We start from the raw sequence: 20,717 nt of genomic DNA, 5'->3' as shown, positions 1-20,717 counted from the left end.
GACCCCCCCTGCCAATGCAGTAGATGTAAGAGACTCGGGTTCAATTCCTGGGTCGGGAAGATCCCCTGGAGGAGGGCATGGACAGAGGAGCCTGGTGGGCTGCAGTCCATGGAGTTGCAAAGAGTTGGACACGACTGAAGCAACTTAGCACATACGCATGCACACATTCAACATGAGTCTATTTTTAAAGTTTGCTCTGCCAATACTTTTATGGTGACCTGGGCTCACTTTTTGCTGGCCAAAGCAGAATGTATTAATTTATTTAATCAATATTAGTTAATAATGTGACATCATTTATGGGCTCACTCATTGAGGACCTACTGTCTTCTGTATTTTATGGAAAATGAAGAAGCAGAATGCACTGTTTTTGACTTTGAGAGATTAATAACTCCATCAGAGAACAAAATTAAAACACACAAAAAGAGTTGAATTACAGTCAAGAAGTGATCAGTTTAACAAACAAACAATGATAGAGATGAAAGACGTGGATGGAAAAGGGGGCAGAGAGTGAGTGAGTGCAGCTCAGAGTCAGAGGCTCTGCTCAGACAAGAGATGGAGATCAGAGGTAAGAGTGCAGGCTGAAAACCGATGGAATCCGGCCGCAGCAATCGGTGCTCGGGGTTCGCTATTGTGAAGAGTGAGCAGAAGGATGAGACAAGATCATATTGAGAAACCATGCACTATTTTATTATGATCCTCAAATAACCTATGAGAAAGTTCCTACCCCTTTTCTGTCAGCCCTTTACCCCAGGTATTTTCAGCTTGATACAGTCAATGATGGACTGATGGGACCAAAAGAAGTACAGTGTCTGTTAACTGGAAGGCATTCAATATTTATTAAAGAATAGATACATTAATGGTACTTAATGAGCTAGGACACATGTGTTGCTCTTGTGCAAATGAGAAAAAAAAAAACAAAACTGTATTAGTTGTCCTAAAATGCAGGATAGTACTGGGGATGTTTCCAACAGGATGTAACACCTCAATCACAGTATTTTAGGGGTAGTACAGTGGTCTCATGAAAGATAAAACAGGGTACAGCGAAAAGCACAGATACCAAATAAATTTCCCAGATGTTTCACCTTGAGAAAATTACATTTCTCACTCTTCTTGTCAGAATTGCTTAAACTAGTCATATTTTCAAATGATGAATGCAACTCTTGTCTCCTCAGTGATACATACTTGTCTGTACATTGTTTAAGAGCTTTCTTGATCTATAATATACTAGATATACAGCCATTTAGGTTAACTAAAAGTCACTGGAGTGAATTTTGGACTTGATTTCAAAATAACTAATTATTCAAACTACACACTCTCTAAAAAAAATTAAGTATTCAGAGTTAAAGACATGCTTCTATGAAAAATAAATAACATTCTCATCACAATATATTTTACCATGATATTAATTAATATAAAAATGTGTCATAATTTAAATATAACACACAATTTTATAACATGCTATGATGCTCCTAGGAATATAGGAATACATTCTTTTTCTGGTCTGAGATATTCCCTGAAAAGCTACACTGTGTTGTAATCATTACTATTAAGCTTTTAATCCACACCTTATATTATTACTTAAGAAACATATAAGTATCTCAAAAAATGATGCTCAAAATAAAACTTTTAAGCCTTCTTCCTCCCACCTGAAATACCATTTCAGCATGTGGTTTTTCAGAAAGGGTATAATATTAATATTTTAAAACATTAATAAGCAAGTGGACTTTCCTGAATGTCTTTGAGAAGCTGAAGGGTAACTGAACCACACGTCACTCAAGGAATCCACAAATCATCCTTCACAGGCTTCTTTGTCCCTAACACCCAACTCTCGCCGGTCAGCAGCCCCACCCCAAGCCTCTCTTTCCTTTTCTTCCTGGGCCTTTCCTTGTTCTTTGTTTATATAACATAAACGTTTTAGGGAGCTCTGTTGCTCTACTTTAGGAAAATTAAATTTGCTTTTTACAATTCTCTGCTTCACACATCCCAAAATTAGTACAAGAGAGAAAACAAAGATTATCCTCAGGAGACTAGAAGAAAAAACAAAAGAAGACTATGAACACAAAAAGTTTTGAATGCTCATACACATAAGTGTATTAGGAAATAATGTTGCACCAGAATATTAATTGCACAAATCCCTTTCCCAGGTGGCATCCACTTAGTTGTTCAGAGTGAAATGTTAATTCTCCCAATTCTGTAAGTTTCAATGCAGTATAAAGACTAAATGTGAACTGCAAAAATACAAAGGCATTGAAATCACTAATTCAGCAAAACCCTGAAATTTGAATATTTATACTAGGAGAGAGCATGCATTTTTTTTTCCTGAGAATTACTCCTTATTTTTCAGTTATAATTTCTTCTAATATTTTCCACTTAAACTATTCACAACTAAAAATATTAAATGAATTTTAATCTTACCATTGTTGTCTCTTGAATAGATCCAAAACTGTTGATAAAAATGTTGACTACTACATCAACAGGAATGCCTGTCAATAAAAATTAAGGATATAGTTTAGTGGCTGTAAAAACCTTGGTCAGAATCTTCATATTTTTATGGTTTATGCAGTTGATTGTTATATTTTTTCCAATCCACACAGATGTATAAACCTATGGTTTCAAGATACATGTTCACAATTGCTATTAACTTATTCTTCTAAATAGGGATCAACACACAAACAAAAAATGAGTTATGTTGTTCTTCATAGCACTATTTATTCAGAAATATTTCTCTCTTAAATTGTAGGGACTCTGGGAAAATACATTTACCTTAAAAAGTTTTCAATTGAGCTGATGCATTTACTTTAAGATATTGCAAATTATTTTTTAAAACATCATTTAAAAATATGATTTATGTTTTGCATTTTATAGTCTTTCAAATTTTTTACCTTAAATGGCAAGCAGAATACAACATTTATTATATTTTGATTTTTAATCCATGAACATGTAAACTTAATCAGACATACAACAGAATCGTTATAAAGATTTTTGCCTGACCTGTTGGAAAATAATTTTAGAGTTCATAGAGTGAGAACTAAGGTATAATGTTGCCAATTTCTTTCTTGCTTTCTTTTTTTTTTTTCACTCATTGTGGGTTGCTGCTTGGGCTAACAAAGGGAAAATGTGAAGTTAGCCTTTTGGCCACATAACCTCTGACTGATGAAAAACAGGTGTTGAATCAATACATGGTAGACATGTGACAACCCAGACCATGGTGCTGTTGAAAGTAACAGAGTAGGTTCTGGTAATGAACAAAAAACTCTGTTTTTACAACATCGTTGTATAACTTCAGTTGACTAGAAGCAGCTGCAGGCTTTTCTTTTTTTTTTCTTGTAAAGGAAAAAAAAAAAAAAAAATCAAGCCTCCTAATGTTAATGCAATCTACATTAATACCTGTCCTTAGCCAGCAACAAAGATGGCAGTTTTCCAGAGATATATTCATATATCTAACTCATCAAGAGGAAGAAAGAAAGAGGGAAAGTAACAAAGAAAGAAAGGAGGGAAGGGAGAAAGGAAGGCAGGCAAACATATACAATCTTCCCACAACTTTTAGTGCAAGTACAGTTTTGGTTTTTAAATGGTGTGATAGGTGGTAATATTTTATTGAAATAAAAATATAGTCACATTTATTCACAAAGTTAACGTGTTTTTAAAAACTATATGGCTTTTTCTTTCAGCCAAAGCATAGAGGGTTTTTTTTTTTTAAGTCAATGTAAAAAACTAATAAAGAGTAAAAAAATAATTTAAATGCCTATCAGAGCTTTCTCTATTCGGAAATGAGTATATGGCTGTTCTCCTACAAAGTAGAACTTTGGTGTCTGAATGAGAGCCAGAGCCTAAATTTAAATTATTAAGGTTAAGAATACAAAATACTTAGAAAACCCATCACATGGGTTAGTCTATTAATTCACCATAGAAAACCCATCACATGGGTTAGCCTATTAATTCACAATATACCTTTTTCTTTTAAGCCCTAGAACCATATACAACTATTACAAGTAATGTTTTGCTTATCTTTAAACATTTTTTGCATTTAATTGCTCAGACATAAGAACATTACAGAACAGTTATTACTGTTTTGAATATCTGAAATAAATGATTTTACACAGATAAAATTAGGGTTTAAACTGCAAAGAATGGAGATATTGACGGGGGAGAGACAAACCTTTGAAATTTGGTCTTATCCTGGGATCATAACTGACCAGCAGCCTGTTCAAGATATTGCTGGTGGAGTTGGCGGGTACTCGGGCTAGATCCTCTGCTGACTGTTGCCTATGAGAGAAAAAACAAAACCCTGGTAAGTATTTAGAAACAGCAAGCAACAGGCATGGGTGATTTTCATTAAAGACTTTGCTTTTTGAGACAAATATATAGCATGTCTTTTCCAAATAGAAGTGAAAAGTAATAGATATTATCAGAAGCCCAAAAGATATGTCATTAAAAAAATAAATAAAACAGAAAAGTAATTCAGCATTTAATTTTAACAAATGCATAAAACACTGCTGCAAATAATCCATGTTTCTTTCTTTTAAATAAAGTTATGCAGATCTTTTACTTGTCCTGAAGCAGTATGCAGTCAAAATCTAGACAAGCACAAAGGAAGGGCAGACAAGGAGTTAAGAGAAAAAAAGAGATAGTTTTTGAATAATATATTAACCTTCTATCTAAGCAAAAAAGTATGCGAAGACTACAAGATGATATGGACAAAGAGATAGTCCAAGAATTTACAAAATTTATAAAAGTCATCTGACACTTGTAAAATGATACTGTGTAAGAAACACACAATGAATGCTCTCTGTGGAGTTTGCTGTTGTTTAGTTCGTAAGTCGTGTTCGACCCTTTTTCGATTCCATGGACTGCAGCCTGCCAGGCTCCTGTGTCCATGGGATTTTCCAGTCAAGAATACTGGAGTGGGTTGCCATTTCCTACTCCAGGGGACCTTTCGGACCCAGCGATCAAACCCTAGTCTCATGCATTGGCAGGCGGGTTCTTTACCACTGAGTCATCAGGGAAGCCATTAACTCTGGATTGGTAAAAGAGGTCCTTTACTATCAGACCAATTAAATAAAGGAAAGTAGAGAGGTCTGAGATACAGCTGCCTTTTTCTTTTATTCAATATATATACATATTTGCTATCAACTATCAAAAAGAGAAAAACTGCCATATTTTTCTATTGTAATTAACTTTGAACAATGAATCTTGACTAAATTGGTGTTACTTGGGAGCACTTAAACTCTTCCTTGGAGGTCTTTGAAAACTGTTCTGTTGTTTACTGTTTGTTTGGGATCTATTACTACCCATAAAATCTTATCATATAATAATTTTCCCAGTCCAAAAATCAGTTCAGTTCAGTTCAGTTGCTCAATCACGTCTCTTTGCGACTCCATAAATTGCAGTGCTCCAGGCCACCCTGTATGTTGCCAACTCCCATTTACTCAAACTCATGTCTATTGAGTCGCTAATGCCATCCAACCATCTCATCCTCGGTTGTCCCCTTCTTCTGCCTTCAGTCTTTCCCAGCATCAGGTTCTTTTCAAATGAGTCCATTCTTTACATCAAGTGGCCAAAGGACTGGCGTTTCAACTTCAGCATCAGTCCTTCCAATGAATATTCAGGACTGCTTTCCTTTAGGATTGACTGGTTGGATCTCCTTGCAGTTCGAGGGACTCTCAAGAGTCTTCTCCAATACCACAGTCCAAAAATAATATCCATGAAAATCACAAGGAAGATTAAAACTACACTTGAGCACCCAGCATTGTCTATTCTGTATCAATATGATGTGCCTGTGTGCTCAGTCTCTTCAGTCCTGTCTGACTCTTTTGCAACCCCATGCATTGTAGCCCGCCAAGCTCCTCTGTCCGTGGAATTCTCCAGGCAAGAATATTGGAGTGGGTTGCCATGTCCTCCTCCAGGGTATCTTCCTGACCCAAGGACTGAACCTACGTCTCCTGTATTGCAGGCAGATTCTTTAACCACTGAGCCACCTGGGAAACCCCATTGAGATGGTAAAAGTATAAATTTCATAAATGACATTAATTTATAGGAAGCAAATAATGTAATACACTTGCTTTGTTTTGAGATCCCAGCTCTGATGTATCAGGCAATTTTGTTCTTTGTTAATTATGCTACTATGAGCTGATATTATACAACCACTAGAGGTGAAATATGACATTAACTAGCATTCAAAAAAAAAAAATCTAAAAATACCATGAGTTGATACAGACAAACTTTTCAAGTAGTTATCAGAAAGAATCCAAAACATTGGAGAAATAAAGTGAAAACCAATTAGTCAAATCTCCCCAAAGTGCAGAAGATTAAGTAGATTTAAGTTGTATCTCTTGACCTTATCAGCTCTCATATCCTACCTAGTTGCAGGTTTTGGGGACTGGTAATGAGATTTTTCCATTTCATTGCAAGGGAAATTGTAACCTTCTTAGAGCCAACTGTCATTCCTAAGCAAAATGTAGAAAACTTCAAAGAAAATGAGCCTATTTCAGAAAATTGGATATTAGGATGCAATTAGTGTCCAAACTCATCTACAGGTTTTCTCATTCAAGGAAGGAAGATAGAATTGATGGATTACAAACTACACTTGAATAGGATCAATTAAGAACTGTTATTATTATCTCTCAATGTAAAATCCTTCAAAAGTCTGTTTCTTCTAAGTAATGCAAGAACCAGACATCATAAAACCAATTAATAATAACTTATCTATTTATTTTTTTGGCCATGCCATGGAGGATTAGTCCCCCAACCAGGGATCAAATCCGTGCCCCCTGCATTGGAAGTGTGGAGTCCTAAATACCAGCCAAGTCTCATAATAATTTTTGTGGTAGAGAACTGTTCAGCCTGATTTTCTTCCCAGCTGTGAAGGGAGGAAGAATACAACACCCCACAATCTATACCTCTTCAGCATAAAAATTATTTTGAACCAAAGGCACATGAAGAAAAGCAAACAGAGGGGCAGGATTTCTCTAAATTCTTCTTATCTGACTACAGTCAGTCACACTGCTACATTTAAAATGAATAACCAACAAGAACCTACTGTATAGCATGTGGAACTCTTTCAATGCTATGTGGCAGCCGGATGGGAAGGGAGTTTGGAGAAGAATGGATACATGTAGATGCATGGCTGAGTCCCTTCACTGTTCACCTGAAACCATGACAATATTGTTAATCAGCTATGCTGCTGCTGCTGCTGCTGCTAAGTTGCTTCAGTCGTGTCTGACTCTGTGTGACCCCATAGACGGCAGCCCACCAGGCCCCGCTGTCCCTGGGATTCTCCAGGCAAGAACACTGGAGTGGGTTGCCATTTCCTTCTCCAATGCATGAAAGTATAAAGTGAAAGTGAAGTCACTCAGTCGTGTCTGACTCTTCGTGACCCCATGGACTGCAGCCCACCAGGCTCCTCTGTCCATGGGATTCTCCAGGCAAGAATATACCCCAATACAAAGTTAAAAGTTAAAAAAAAAAAAAAAAACCAGAGAAAGAGTTTCTCCAAAAGGAACCCTCTTGTCTTCAATCCCCTCCCCAGAGTTTTCATCAACTGGGTAAGATGACTCATCACAGGACAGGACACCAACACTTGATCCACACCCAGGAAAACAGAGTCACAAACATCACACCTCTTTCATCTCTTCTTCTCCAGACCAGTCACCTTTTCTAAAAGTCATCCACTTCCTCTGGAGGCCCACATTCTCCTCCCCTCCCCCTTTCAAGATGATATATAAATTCCCAAAACTCACCACTCTCTCCCATATTCAATTTTGTTTTTCTCTGATGCTGGCCCATATGCACATAACATTAAAAATTAATAAATGTGCATACCTTTTATTTTGTTAGCATGACTATTGTCAGACTACTTCACAGACCCAGCTACTGAGGATGGGGTAGGGAAGAAAAAGAAACCTTTTCTCCTTTACAGCTGTAAGTCAAGTTACCCAAACTCATCTTCTAGCCCTTCCAACTCACTACCAGATTTTATTTTTCTCCCGATTGTCAGCCCCCCTTAGTGGAAAATCATAATTCCTACTCATCGTTGAACAAATCTACAGTATTCTTTAATACTGCTCCTCTAAAATGATGCTTTGATTATACTGGTTTACTCTAATAAACTGAAAAATATACTCTTGGGCCAACATCCATTGAATCATAGAGAAAGCAACAGAGTTCCAGAAAAACATATACTTCTGCTTTACTGACTACACCAAAGCCTGTGGATCATTGTAGATCCACACAATGACTGTGTGGATCACAACAAACTGTGGAAAATTCTTTAAAAGATAGGAATACCAGACCATCTTACCTGCCTCCTGAGAAATCTGTATGCAGGTCAAGAAGCAACATTTAGAACTGGACATGGAACAACAGACTGCTTCCAAATTGGGAAGGAGTACGTCAAGGATGTATATTGTCATCCTATTTATTTAACTTAAAGGCAGATTACATCATGCAAAATGCCAGGCAGGATGAAGCACAAGCTGGAATCAAGATTGCCGGAAGAAATATCAATAACCTCAGATATGCAGATAACACCACCCTTATGGCAGAAAGTGAAGAGGAACTTAAGAGCCTCTTGATGAAAGTGAAAGAGGAGAGTGAAAACACTGGCTTAAAACTCAACATTCAAAAGACTAAGATCATGGTATCTGGTCCCATCACTTCATGGCAAATAATGAGGAAACAATGTAAACAGTGAGAGACTTTATTATTTTGGGCTCCAAAATCACTACAGATGGTGACTGCAGCCGTGAAATTAAAAGACACTTACTCCTTGGAAGAAAAGCTATGATAAACCTAGATAGCATATTAAAAAGCAGAGACATTACTTTGCCAACAAAGGTCTGTCTAGTCAAAGCTATGGTTTTTCCACAGTCATGTATGGATGTAAGAGTTGGACCATAAATAAAGCTGAGCACCAAAGATGATGCTTTTGAACTGTGGTGTTGGAGAGGACTCTTGAGTGTTCTTCGGACTGCAAGAAGATGCAACCAGTGCATCCTAAAGGAAATCAGTCCTGAATATTCATTGGAAGGACTGATGCTGAAGCTGAAGCTCCAATACTTTGGTAACCTGATGCAAAGAACTCACTCATTGGAAAAGACCCTGATGCTGGGAAAGATTGAAGGCAGGAGGAGAAGGGGATAGCAGAGGATGAGATGGTTGGAAGGCATCACCGACTCGATGGACATGAGTTTGAGCAAGCTCTGGGTGTTGGTGATGAACAGGGAAGCCTGGCATGCTGCAGTCCATGGGATTCAAAGGGTAGGACAAGATTGAGCAACTGAACTGACTGAATTTTTGATAGCTTTTTTCATATCTATGTGTATATTACTAATTATACTGAATGTACTGAGTGATTCTTGAGGGAACCATGGCTTCTATGGTTTTGTAATTCCCTATACTCATGTAGCAATAAATACATAATACCCCAGGCACTCTCCACCTGCCAGCTTTTCTACATCAGTTTCAGTCTCTGGATGCCCACGGGTACTATAGTAGTAGCAGCTTTGCTCAACATTTCCATACGAAGAGCATTTGCTCTTCAGAAATTCTCTTAGGAGAAAGGATTTTTTTTTTTTTTTTCCTCAGAAGCTTCCCAGCATTGGCCACTCCTGAACCAATCACTAGTAAAGAGGAAAAAGCAATCATGATTGGCTCAGATCTATAGTCTGGTAAAGAACAAATACTGGAGAACCAATCACCATGTCCATGACACGATTTCACTTGATCATCACACTCACTCACTTGGTTACATAGGAGAGACATAAACCACACAGAGAATAGTTTCTCACAGAGAAAGAGGAAAAAACATATAGGCAGAGAGTTAGCAACAGACAAGTAAATGGGGCCATAAGGCATGTATATATGAAAACCAGGACACAGCAAGGTTCAGAGATTTTCCGAGGTGGGAGAGTCAAGAATGAACCCTGGTAATCCCTACTACTAGTCATCATTTCACAAACTTGCCATAATAAAAGTGGAATATTATCTATCTTTTATTACTGTCCATCCATATACTCCTTTCTGTGATAGAGGACATTAATCTTACCAATTTTCAAAATCATTCATCCTGACAATTTGAAGTTACACTTTCTACAACTTGCCAGGGTCTCCCTTTCCTGTAGTCATCTTCAGATGCTTGGACTTCTCTCCACAGTCAAACTTTAAAATATCTTAACTTGTTAGTAAGCACAAAAACACAGTTTGGGTTGACAAAAAAATCTCTTGAAATGAAAACAAGAGTATATCAAATATGTTATAGACCTTTTTCTTTATTCTTATTTGTGTCAGTACATATTTTCATGTCTTTGCTGTAAGCAACTGGATACGAATCTTTAATTAACTCTTCACCTTTCTTTATATTAGAAATTCAAAGACATTTAAAAATTTAAGTGAAATCTCATGTAGTTTATTTTCACATACATGAATCCAGGGCATTTTCCCTACCTAAAAAAGCAGAAATTTTTTTTTTTTTCAGCTTCATCAATCCTAAAACATTAAAGTCATCTTTACCGATTAAGTATATATATATAAGCCACTTTATTTTCTTTCAACCAATCTGTCAACAGTTCTGATATTATTACACAACCAGATTGATTTCATGGAAATATGATATTAATTTAAGACAATAATTGAGTCCATTCAGGGAAAGTGATCAAATGACTAGAGAAAATAATGTCTTAGACCAAAAGCCTTTTTACAATCTGTCCTCTTTTGTTCACTTGCCTAAACTTGAACTGATGTCATGACTAATATGTAAAGATATGCATGGAATGGACCAGGCTGTATAGCTGGATGATGTAACGTTTTCCAGAACTAAAGGAAAAATCCAGAAATGTCTTTCCAAAGGGGGAAGCTCAGTTTTCCGTTAACTGCAGAATGTTCTTATTTTCCGTGACCCTTTAGTGGCCACACTGCACAGCAGCATTTCAAAACTGGGGTGCACAGACATATTGGCTGTATGTCCTCCCTTAAACCAGGAACCTGAGACATAGGATCATTTTGTTTTTCCTGTGAGTTACAATGCAGCGACGATATTATACATCTTCTCAGATCTGGGTGTGGCATGGATCTCTCCAGCTTGGGTCCTCTCAAGATGGGAGCTGCAGAGTTTTCTACAAGCACAGGAGAGCAAGGAAAGAGTGACGTTTGCACAATGTGTAGGTTTTATTATTTTTCCTCTTTACTCTAGGGCAGTGGTTGTTTTATTCTTTTTTAGCACCACAGACATGCTAAGAATTTGATAAAAGTTATGTTCTTTCCTTAAAAATTGCCCACAAAGTTTGCAATCCTGAGGTTTCCTGGACTGTGCTCCACAGATTAAGAAACCCACCTTCAGGACCTCCCTGGCAATCCGGTGATTAGGACTCTGAGCTTCCACTGCAGGGGACACAAGTTTGGTCCCTGGTCGAGGAACTAAGATCTGGGATGCCATAGAGCATGGCTAAAAAAAAAAAAAAAAGAGAGAGAGAGAGAAAGAAAAGAAACCCTTCTTCATGGAAACTAGTGCTGTTATCCTCACCTTAAGTGAGATAAAGGAAGTTTTTTTTTTTTGAGACTCTGATGGGACTTTGTCAAAAAAGACACAGGAACAAACTGAAAGAGCTTCCCACGGCCAAATCTAGGATGATTTCAGCAACAAAATAAAATCAAGTTGGGTTATAATCCAAAGTACAAAATAAAGACCCATAAGTCCATAAAGATGTAAATAAAATGACTGATTGAATAAATAAATAAATGGTAGAGAAAAGACAAATCTCCCATGCAAAATTCCAAGTAACTGGCATAGATCTCTGTGCTCAAACTGGTGCAGCATCACATCCCTCCTTGGTGTGAGCTGTGCATAGAGACATCCTTCCAAAGACCACAGGATGGAAAGGGAGAAAAATAGCAACTTCTACACTGGTAAAGTCTAACAAATACAACTTTACCCAGGTGATTAAACTTAACCTGTTAACCCCATGATAAATCATGCTGATTTTGTGTACCTTCAATATAGTATGATGAGAATGTTATTTCTAAACTTGTGTTCTTCCTCCGCAGAACACATAACCTCAATATAACCATGACAAAAACACTGGACAAGTCCCCATGGAGGGATGTTCTACAACTACCTTACCACTATTCCTCAAAGCTGCCATGGTCATGAAAAACAAAGTCTGAGAAACTGTCACAGCCAAAATGAGCCTAAGGAGACATGAGGACTAGATGCAATTTATAACCTAAATGAGATCCTGGAACAGAGAAAAGATATTAAATAAACACTAAGAAATATAAATAAAGCATAAATTTTAGTTAATGACAATATACCAATATTCATTCTTGAATTGTAAAAAAATGTGCTAAACTAATATAACACGTTAATAATAGAGAAAACTGCTGCTGCTGCTGCTGCTGCTAAGTCGCTTCAGTCATGTCCGACTCTGTGCAACCCCATAGACGGCAGCCCACCAGGCTCCCCCGTCCCTGGGATTCTCCAAGCAAGAACACTGGAGTGGGCTGCCATTTCCTTCTCCAATGCATGAAAGTGAAAAGTGAAAGTGAAGTCTCTCAGTTGTGTCCGACTCTTCGCGACCCCATGGACTGCAGCCTACCAGGCTCCTCCATCCATGGGGTTTTCCAGGCAAGAGTACTGGAGTGGGGTGCCATTGCCTTCTCTGAGAGAGAAAACTAGGCACAGAGTATTGGGAACTCTATATCATTTTGATAATTTTTCTATAAATTGTCAAGTCTAGAATTGACATTTAAAAATGTCAAGTCTAAAGCCGTTATAACTTTTTCAAAGTGTATTTGAGAAAAAAAGAAGAGGGGGTAAATAATAATAATAAACACCTCTGCAAAGGTGAGCAAGGTGACAAATAGCATTGTGAAAAGATGCCCCACATCCTGTATCACCAGGGAAACGCAAACTAAAACAATAATGGTGTACCACAGCACACCTATTCGAATGGCCAAAATCCAGAGCCCTGACAATACCAAATGCTGGCAAGGATATGGAGCAACAGGAACACATATTCATTGCTGGTGAGAAAGCAAACTGGTACAGCCACTTTGCAAGGCAGTTTGGTGGGTTTATACAAAACGAAACCTATTCATATAGTATGATCCAGTAACAGCACTCCGTGGTGTATACCCAAAGGTGATAAAAACATGTTTACACAGAAACCTGCACACAAGGTTTACAGCAGCAGCTTTATTCATCACTGCAAAAACTGGAAGCCACCAAGATGTCCTTCAGTAGGTGAACGGATAAACCAACTGGCGAACGTTCAGACAGTGGACACTGAACGTCCAGACAGTGGAACAGCACTAAAACAAAATAAACTGTCAAGCCATGAAAGTACAAGGAGCAAGTGAAATGCATATTTCCAAGAAGCCAATATGAAAAGGCTGTACATGTGCAACTATATAATATTCTGGAAAAGGCAAAACTATGACAGACAGCAGAAAGACCAGTGGTTGCCTAGAGGTTGGAAGTTTGGAGGAAGGAAGACCAGGTGATGCACAGAGGATTTTTAGGGCAGTGAAAACACTCCATATGACATCATAATAATGGATACTGTAATGGATGGATAACGTCATTATACGTTTGTCAAAATCCACAGAACTTGGACAACACCAAGAGTGAATCCTCATGTAAACCATGGACTTTGAGTGATTACGATGCAGGGTCATCAACTGTAACAAAGGTACCATCTGGTGGAGGATGTTGATGTGAGAGGCTAAGCAGGGTACAGGGGAAATCGCATACCATCCTCTCAATTTTGCTGTGAATCTAAAGACGCTTTAGAAAAGCGAAGTTAAAAAAAAGAACAGGAAAGAAACTAAAAGATTCAAAAGAGGAAATTACACTTTCTTATTCCAAAATCCTTCTTACTTCATAACTCTGTAAACTCTGTATAAAATCATGGAAAACTGACACTATGATCATATGTGAAGGCTGGGGCTTATGATAAACTGCTGCTACAAGTCATACATATCACCTCAGAAGGTTCCAATTTTCATCCACATGGAATAATTTTCAGTTGGATAATCAGATAGACATACAAAGATAGATAAACACTTTCTATATCCAGGTAATAAATTTGGTCAGTAGTTACTTAAGAATCTTAAGACTCTAGATAATCTTTGGATTATTATAGAGTATTTTAATTTGCTTATTATTTGCCTAACTATAGTGTAATTTATTATCATTTCTCTTGAAATCTTTTGTATTTATTTTCCATTTGGTTTTTCCAGATTAAATTATGAATTGAAGGTTTATGCATACAGGGAGTGATACTCTCTACCATCATTATGTCAGTTTAATTAGTTTATATTATTTGAAAAGAAAGTGTTTATGGGTATATGTGTATGTGGGTGGGAAAGTGTGTTGTGTTATAATTGGCTAAGAATTGTAATTACCAACAGTGTTCCTCAATAATTGTTTTATTTATCACCCCAGTTGGGCTTAAGGAACTGATGAATTCCATGGAAACATCTTAAAATCTTTCATATCTTAAATTATGCAATTACTTATCCATGGCTCTTTGAAAAGTATTTTTCACAAAGTAGAAACACCTCTTTGAGAGGTGCTGTATACTGGATACTGACAATTGCCAAAACCCATCAAAGACTATGGTCCTTTGGACAGAAGCCTCATGACACAACAAATTAAACCTCAATCCAAAGAAAATGTTTCTTGTGCAATTATTTTCCATACTATGCAGAAATCATATTCCACCTAGCCCAGAAAATTGGTATCCATAGAAATACCTCTGACTCTGAGACTAATTACAACTGGAACAGGACTTATCTTCACTCAGTTTTTCCCACACACAGCATTAATATAAAATATTTCCTGTCTGGCTTAATATAAATGGTAATATGAGAAGCCCCACAGTCACATAATAAAGTTAAGTGCGAATATCACTGAAGAAACCCTTAAGGGTGGATACGTGTTCTAGTGTCAGACAGGCTGTGAGAGTCCAATGTGACAGTGGTGAATCACTTATGCTCTCTGAGGCTTCATGTATTCCATGTACTTTAAATGAAGGTTTAAATGAGGTGACTGATAAGATCCTTCAGGTGACAATCTAAATCGCCCTGTGATGAAGGCTGTGACCTTGTGCCCCTCAGATCACCCAGCAGAACTGAGGCTGCCAAGAGCTCAGAGCTCTGACCTGCAAAACTCTGGGAACAACCTTCAGCTGACAGGACGTGTCTTGCCCTGGAGGCAACCCGACTCTGAAGACTCTGACGCGTGGACACCAAGGCACCAAGTTCCTTTCTACTAACTTTAGTGGCCATTCTGAAAGTCCATCCCAGTCTCAGAGCTCCAAGGGCACCAACTAAAGCCTCAGTTTCATCTGCATTGTTCCTGTGTTTGAATCCACCTCTCTCAGATCCAAGAGGTCTTCTTCTAGAAACAATCTCTTTCTACAGGGAAATCTTCATCTCAGAGGCTGTTTCTGAGAAAATTCAACTGATGATATAAACTAAATAAGATTCCTTAAAGAACAACCAAATCTTCACCAGTAATGCAACTACCAATATGCTACGTGTCTCTTCTACTTTAGTTATTTTAAAAGGTTTTATTTAAGAAAGCTCTTGGCATTCACAACATGCCATGTACCAGTTATGCATATAAGAGTCAAACACACATGTGGATGATTCTGATATAAAATGAACTTGTCCAGTGATTCTAAGCTTGGTTGCACTGAACCCACCTGAGGAGCTCAGCAAACTGTAGGTACTGAGCCCCATACCCCACCTTCAGGTTGAGTCAACGTGGGATCAGGATTTTAAAGGCTTCTCAGATGATCTGAATGGTTAGACAAATCACCTGTTAGAAAACAAAGCTCCATGACAAGCAGACATGGATTGTAATATGAGGAACCCTAACATTTAAGGAGCAGATGGAGGAACACAAGCCAAAAATTAAAACAAAGAATGAGCTGCCCAAGAAGGAGGTGTGGTCTACGAATGTCACCTCCCCCATTAGTAAGCAAAGGATGCTGCAACCATCAAGACTTCAGCTGCTGCAACTGCCCCAGCTATGTACCCCGAGGGGATTCAGGATGAGAATCACAGGATGCTGGCCCCAGACAGCTGAGATGCACATCAAAGAAATGACTTAAGTGAGCCCAGACTTTTGTATTCTCCCATACATACTGCTACTGCTGCTACTGCTAAGTCGCTTCAGTCGTGTCCAACTCTGTGCGACCCCATAGACGGCAGCCCACCAGGCTCCCCCGTCCCTGGGATTCTCCAAAGAACACTGAAGTGGGCTGCCATTTCCTTCTCCAATGCATGAAAGTGAAAAGTGAAAGTGAAGTCGCTCAGTCGTGTCCGACTCTTCACGACCCCATGGACTGCAGCCTACCAGGCTCCTCCATCCATGGGATTCTCCAGGCAAGAGTACTGGAGTGGGGTGCCATTGCCTTCTCCGTCCCATACATAGAAAGCACTAAATTCCTTAACTTGAGATATCTGGTTTTCCTTAATCAACAGTAATTTTTCAAGTTCTGACTGCCTGATCTTTGTTACAGAAACTCTTATATAGCCTGGTTCCCCTTTGCCTCTTTGGAGCCATCCCTCAGAGCTATGTGAGATGCTGCATCCCAGGTTTACATCGTCAGTTTTGTGCACCAAATAAAACATAATCCTCAACGTTAAGATTGTTTTTTAAGTCGACAGAGGAAACCCATAGGTGTGTTATCAACAGAAATCCAGGAAAAAAAAAATTTGATGGAGGGGTTGGTTCACAGGACCAAGGCTGCTGAGAGGTCAGTAAGATGAGAACTAAAGACCTTTCCAAGGATTCAGCAAAAGGGAGAGAGAGATATTTCAAGATGAGGGAGAAACAGAAGCCACACTGGAGTGGGTGGATTGGTCAGAGCAAGGAGGGATAAGGACTGAAGAGCTTGACTGGAGAGACTTCAGAAAACAGAACAAGAACTTCTGTACTCTCCTTCCCCTGTGGACACACTGACTCAAGAGCATCTCAGAGATCCATTCCCTTTGCGAGAAATCCAGAAATTAGCTAAGAGGCTTCTCCACTTAACAAGCCTCAATGGCACCAGTAGGAAAAGGGGAGATACCATCTCCCCAAGGGCACCCACTCCCAGACACAGGCCAGTGAGAACAGGGAAAGAGTAGAACCAGCACCCCAGCTCACTGAGGTACCACCCCAGGGACAGGTTTCCAGCTCTTCAGTCTCAGGACCATGAAGGGGCTGGCAGACTCCATTCCCTGTGGACCACAGAGAACCAAGCTGGGACTGGAACTAAGGGCACTGGTGACACTCTTCCTGCCCCGTCAGCACACAGTGTTGGGCTCTAAAACCCCAGCTCTTCCCCATATCTGCACCCTCTGGAGTCCTGCTGCACTCTGCACTATGGACAGCACGTGGAAACAACCCAAAGTCTACTGACAGATGAATGCATTTTTTAAGAAGGCAGTTTAGGCATGCAATGGAATATTGCTCAGCCCTGAAAAGGAAATCCTGCCATATGCAACAACACAGATGGTCTTGGAGGATGTGATGCTAAGTGAGATAAGCCAGGGAAAGAAGAACAAAAACTACAGGATTCCACTTATATGAAAAACCTAAAAAAGACACTAACATAAACAGAGGGAAAAATGGGGGGGGGGTTGGCTGGAGTGGGCATGGGGGGACTGGACCCACTAATCAACGAGTTTAAAATTTCAGTTAAGCAAGATGAATAATTTCTAGAAATCCCCTGTACAACTACCTATAGTCAACCATGCTGTATTGGACATAAGAATTGGTTAAAAAGGGTAGATCTCATGTTAAGTGTCCTTGCCACAATGAATTTTTTTAATTAAAAAAAAATTTCCAGTAACAACTTCTCCCAAAAGAAAATCCACACTTCATGTATACATATATTTTAACTGAGTTACTGCTCAATTTAATAGAGAAAAAAGTCAGTCAAATTATCAGTTTGCTTTTTTTTTTAAAAATCAAATGGCTGATTATTAAAACTATTTCCATAGCTAATATTTGAAAACCAAATTTAAAGCTCTGGCTTTCTTCTAAGGAAAACCTGGCCCATGAAGAAATAAAAACTGAACATTAGCAGGACAAAACATCATTGAATATATTTCCTGAATACTTCAACTTCAAAAATTAATAAAATAAATCTACCTTTTTTAACCATCCCCCAAAGAAGACTTTGACTACACTGATTCCACAAAAGGAGAACAAGTGACTAGAAACAGGTATGGGTTTCAGAGACACACTGACATTTTTGTTCACTTTAGTCTGTGATGCAAAATCCAAGTATGTGATGAAAGATGCAGTTGAGTCGATAAACTTGAACAAATTAATTTCAATTTCAGATTCCCCCCAAAAAACAGGAGTCAATGAAATCTACATCGTGGTTTAGAGAATTAGCCTTGGCTGGATGAAGGGGAGCCCCTTCTCTGAAAGAGATGAAGGGAGAAGAGGACACAGGCAGGATCACATGCCTAGGGAAAAGCTGAGTCAGACAGATGTTCTGTCCTCAAAAGCTTCACAATAGCAATCCAGAACACTTTTCTTGTTTACCTGCCAAGAATTAAGTTATCACACAAACACCTAGAAGATAAATGAAGTACACTGAATTGTATTTCAAAACAATTTTGAACATTAAAGGTAAACAAAATATCAGTGTAACTGATTTTGAAATTAACTCTTTAGGACTGTTACAAAATGATTCACTAAGCATGGTTATTTTCAATTGGTCTATAGTTGTCTATATTTGTTAACACATTTTGGGTATGGGGGGTGTTCTTTAAAAGTAAATTTTCAAAGAGTTGAAACTATTTCTCCCTCACAGAACTCAAATAAAACGTCAATTCTGCATACACAGCATGGGTAGCATTACACAATGAGCCAGCCACAGCTAGGTATTTTCCTAAACATTGGAAATGCACAAGCAAAACAACATACAAACACACTGCCCTCACAGAGCTAAATCCCTGACTCACGGAGTCATCGTCACTCGGTCAGTTCAGTTCAGTTCAGTCGCTCAGTCGTATCCGACTTTGCGACCCCATGAATCTTAGCATGCCAGGCCTCCCTGTCCATCACCAACTCCCGGAGTTTACTCAAACTCCTGTCCATCAAGTCGGTGATGCCATCTAGGCAACTCATCCTCTGTCGTCCCCTTCTCCTCCTGCCCCCAATCCCTCCCAACATCAGGGTCTTTTCCAATTAGTCAGCTCTTCACATGAGGTGACCAAAGTGCTGGAGTTTCAGCTTTAGCATCAGTCCTTCCAATGAACACCCAGGACTGATCTCCTTTACAATAGACTGGTTGGATCTCCTTGCAGTCCATGGGACTCTCAAGAGTCTTCTCCAACACCACAGTTCAAAAGCATCAATTCTTCAGCACTCAGCTTTCTTCACAGTCCAACTTTCACATCCATACATGACCACTGGAAACACCATAGCCTTGACTAGGAGGACCTTTGTTGGCAAAGTAATGTCTCTTCTTTTGAATATGCTATCTAAGTTGGTCATAACTTTCCTTCCAAGGAGTAAGTGTCTTTTAATTTCATGGCTTCAGTCACCATCTGCAGTGATTTTGGAGCCCCAAAAAATAAAGTCTGATGCTGTTTCCACTGTTTCCCCATCTATTTCCCATGAAGTGATGGGACCACATGCCATGATCTTCGTTTTCTGAATGTTGAGCTTTAAGCCAACTTTTTCACTCTCCTCTTTCACTTTCATCTAGAGGCTTTTTAGTTCCTCTTCACTTTCTGCCATAAGGGTGGTGTCATCTGCATATCTAAGGTTATTGATATTTCTCCCAGCAATCTTCATTCCAGCTTGTGCTTCTTCCAGCCCAGCGTTTCTCATGATATACTCTGCATATAAGTTAAATAAGCAGGGTGACAATATACAGCCTTGACGTATTCCTTTTCCTATTTGGAACCAGTCTGTTGTTCCATGTCCAGTCCTAACTGTTGCTTCCTGACCTGCATATAGGTTTCTCAAGAGGCAGGTCAGGTGGTCTGGTATTCCCATCTCTTTCAGAATTGTCCACAGTTTATTGTGATCCACACAGTCAAAGGCTTTGGCATAGTCAATAAAGAAGAAATCAATGTTTTTCTGGAACTCTCTTGCTTTTTTGATGATCCAGCAGATGTTGGCAATTTAACCTCTGGTTCCTCTGCCTTTTCTAAAACCAGCTTGAACATCAGGAGTTCAGGTACATGTATTGCTGAAGCCTGGCTTGGAGAATTTTGAGCATGACTTTACTAGCATGTGAGATGACTGCAATTGTGCGATAGTTTGAGCATTCTTTGGCATTGCCTTTCTTTAGGATTGGAATGAAAACTGACCTTTTCCAGTCCTGGAAACTGCTGAGTTTTCCAAATTTGCTTGCATATTGAGTGCAGCACTTTCACAGCATCATCTTTCAGGATTCAAAATAACTCAACCAGAATTCCATCATCTCCACTAGCTTTGTTCGTAGTGATGCTTTCTAAGGCCCACTTGAGTTAGCATTCCAGGATGTCTGGTTCTAGGTGAGTGATCACACCATCGTGATTATCTGGGTCGTGAAGATCTTTTTTGCACAGTTCTGTGTATTTTTGCCACCTCTTCTTAATATCTTCTGCTTCTGTTAAGTCCATACCATTTCTGTCCTTTATCAGGCCCATCTTTGCATGAAATGTCCCCTTGGTATCTCTAATTTTCTTGAAGAGATCTCTAGTCTTTCCCATTCTGT

General features: G+C 38.8%; 1 protein-coding gene across 2 annotated transcripts in view; it reads right to left on the bottom strand.

Annotated features, from left to right (window-relative positions):
• Positions 1-20,717, bottom strand: part of GLRB (glycine receptor, beta) — a 90,556-nt gene that overhangs the window by 46,432 nt on the left and 23,407 nt on the right. For both annotated transcript variants that reach the window (XM_010836069.1, XM_010836070.1), the window contains exons 3-4: positions 4,160-4,266; positions 2,416-2,483 (exon numbers count right to left, since the gene is read on the bottom strand). In XM_010836069.1, the coding sequence (XP_010834371.1) occupies positions 2,416-2,483; positions 4,160-4,266 (175 nt within the window). The remainder of the gene's footprint in view (positions 1-2,415; positions 2,484-4,159; positions 4,267-20,717) is intronic.

The sequence above is a fragment of the Bison bison genome, unplaced genomic scaffold, assembly GCF_000754665.1.
Source record: "Bison bison bison isolate TAMUID 2011002044 unplaced genomic scaffold, Bison_UMD1.0 scf7180017864060, whole genome shotgun sequence".
Classification (NCBI taxonomy): domain Eukaryota; kingdom Metazoa; phylum Chordata; class Mammalia; order Artiodactyla; family Bovidae; genus Bison; species Bison bison.
Note: the sequence above shows the minus strand (reverse complement) of the source record. Positions and strands in the feature narration are given on the sequence as shown.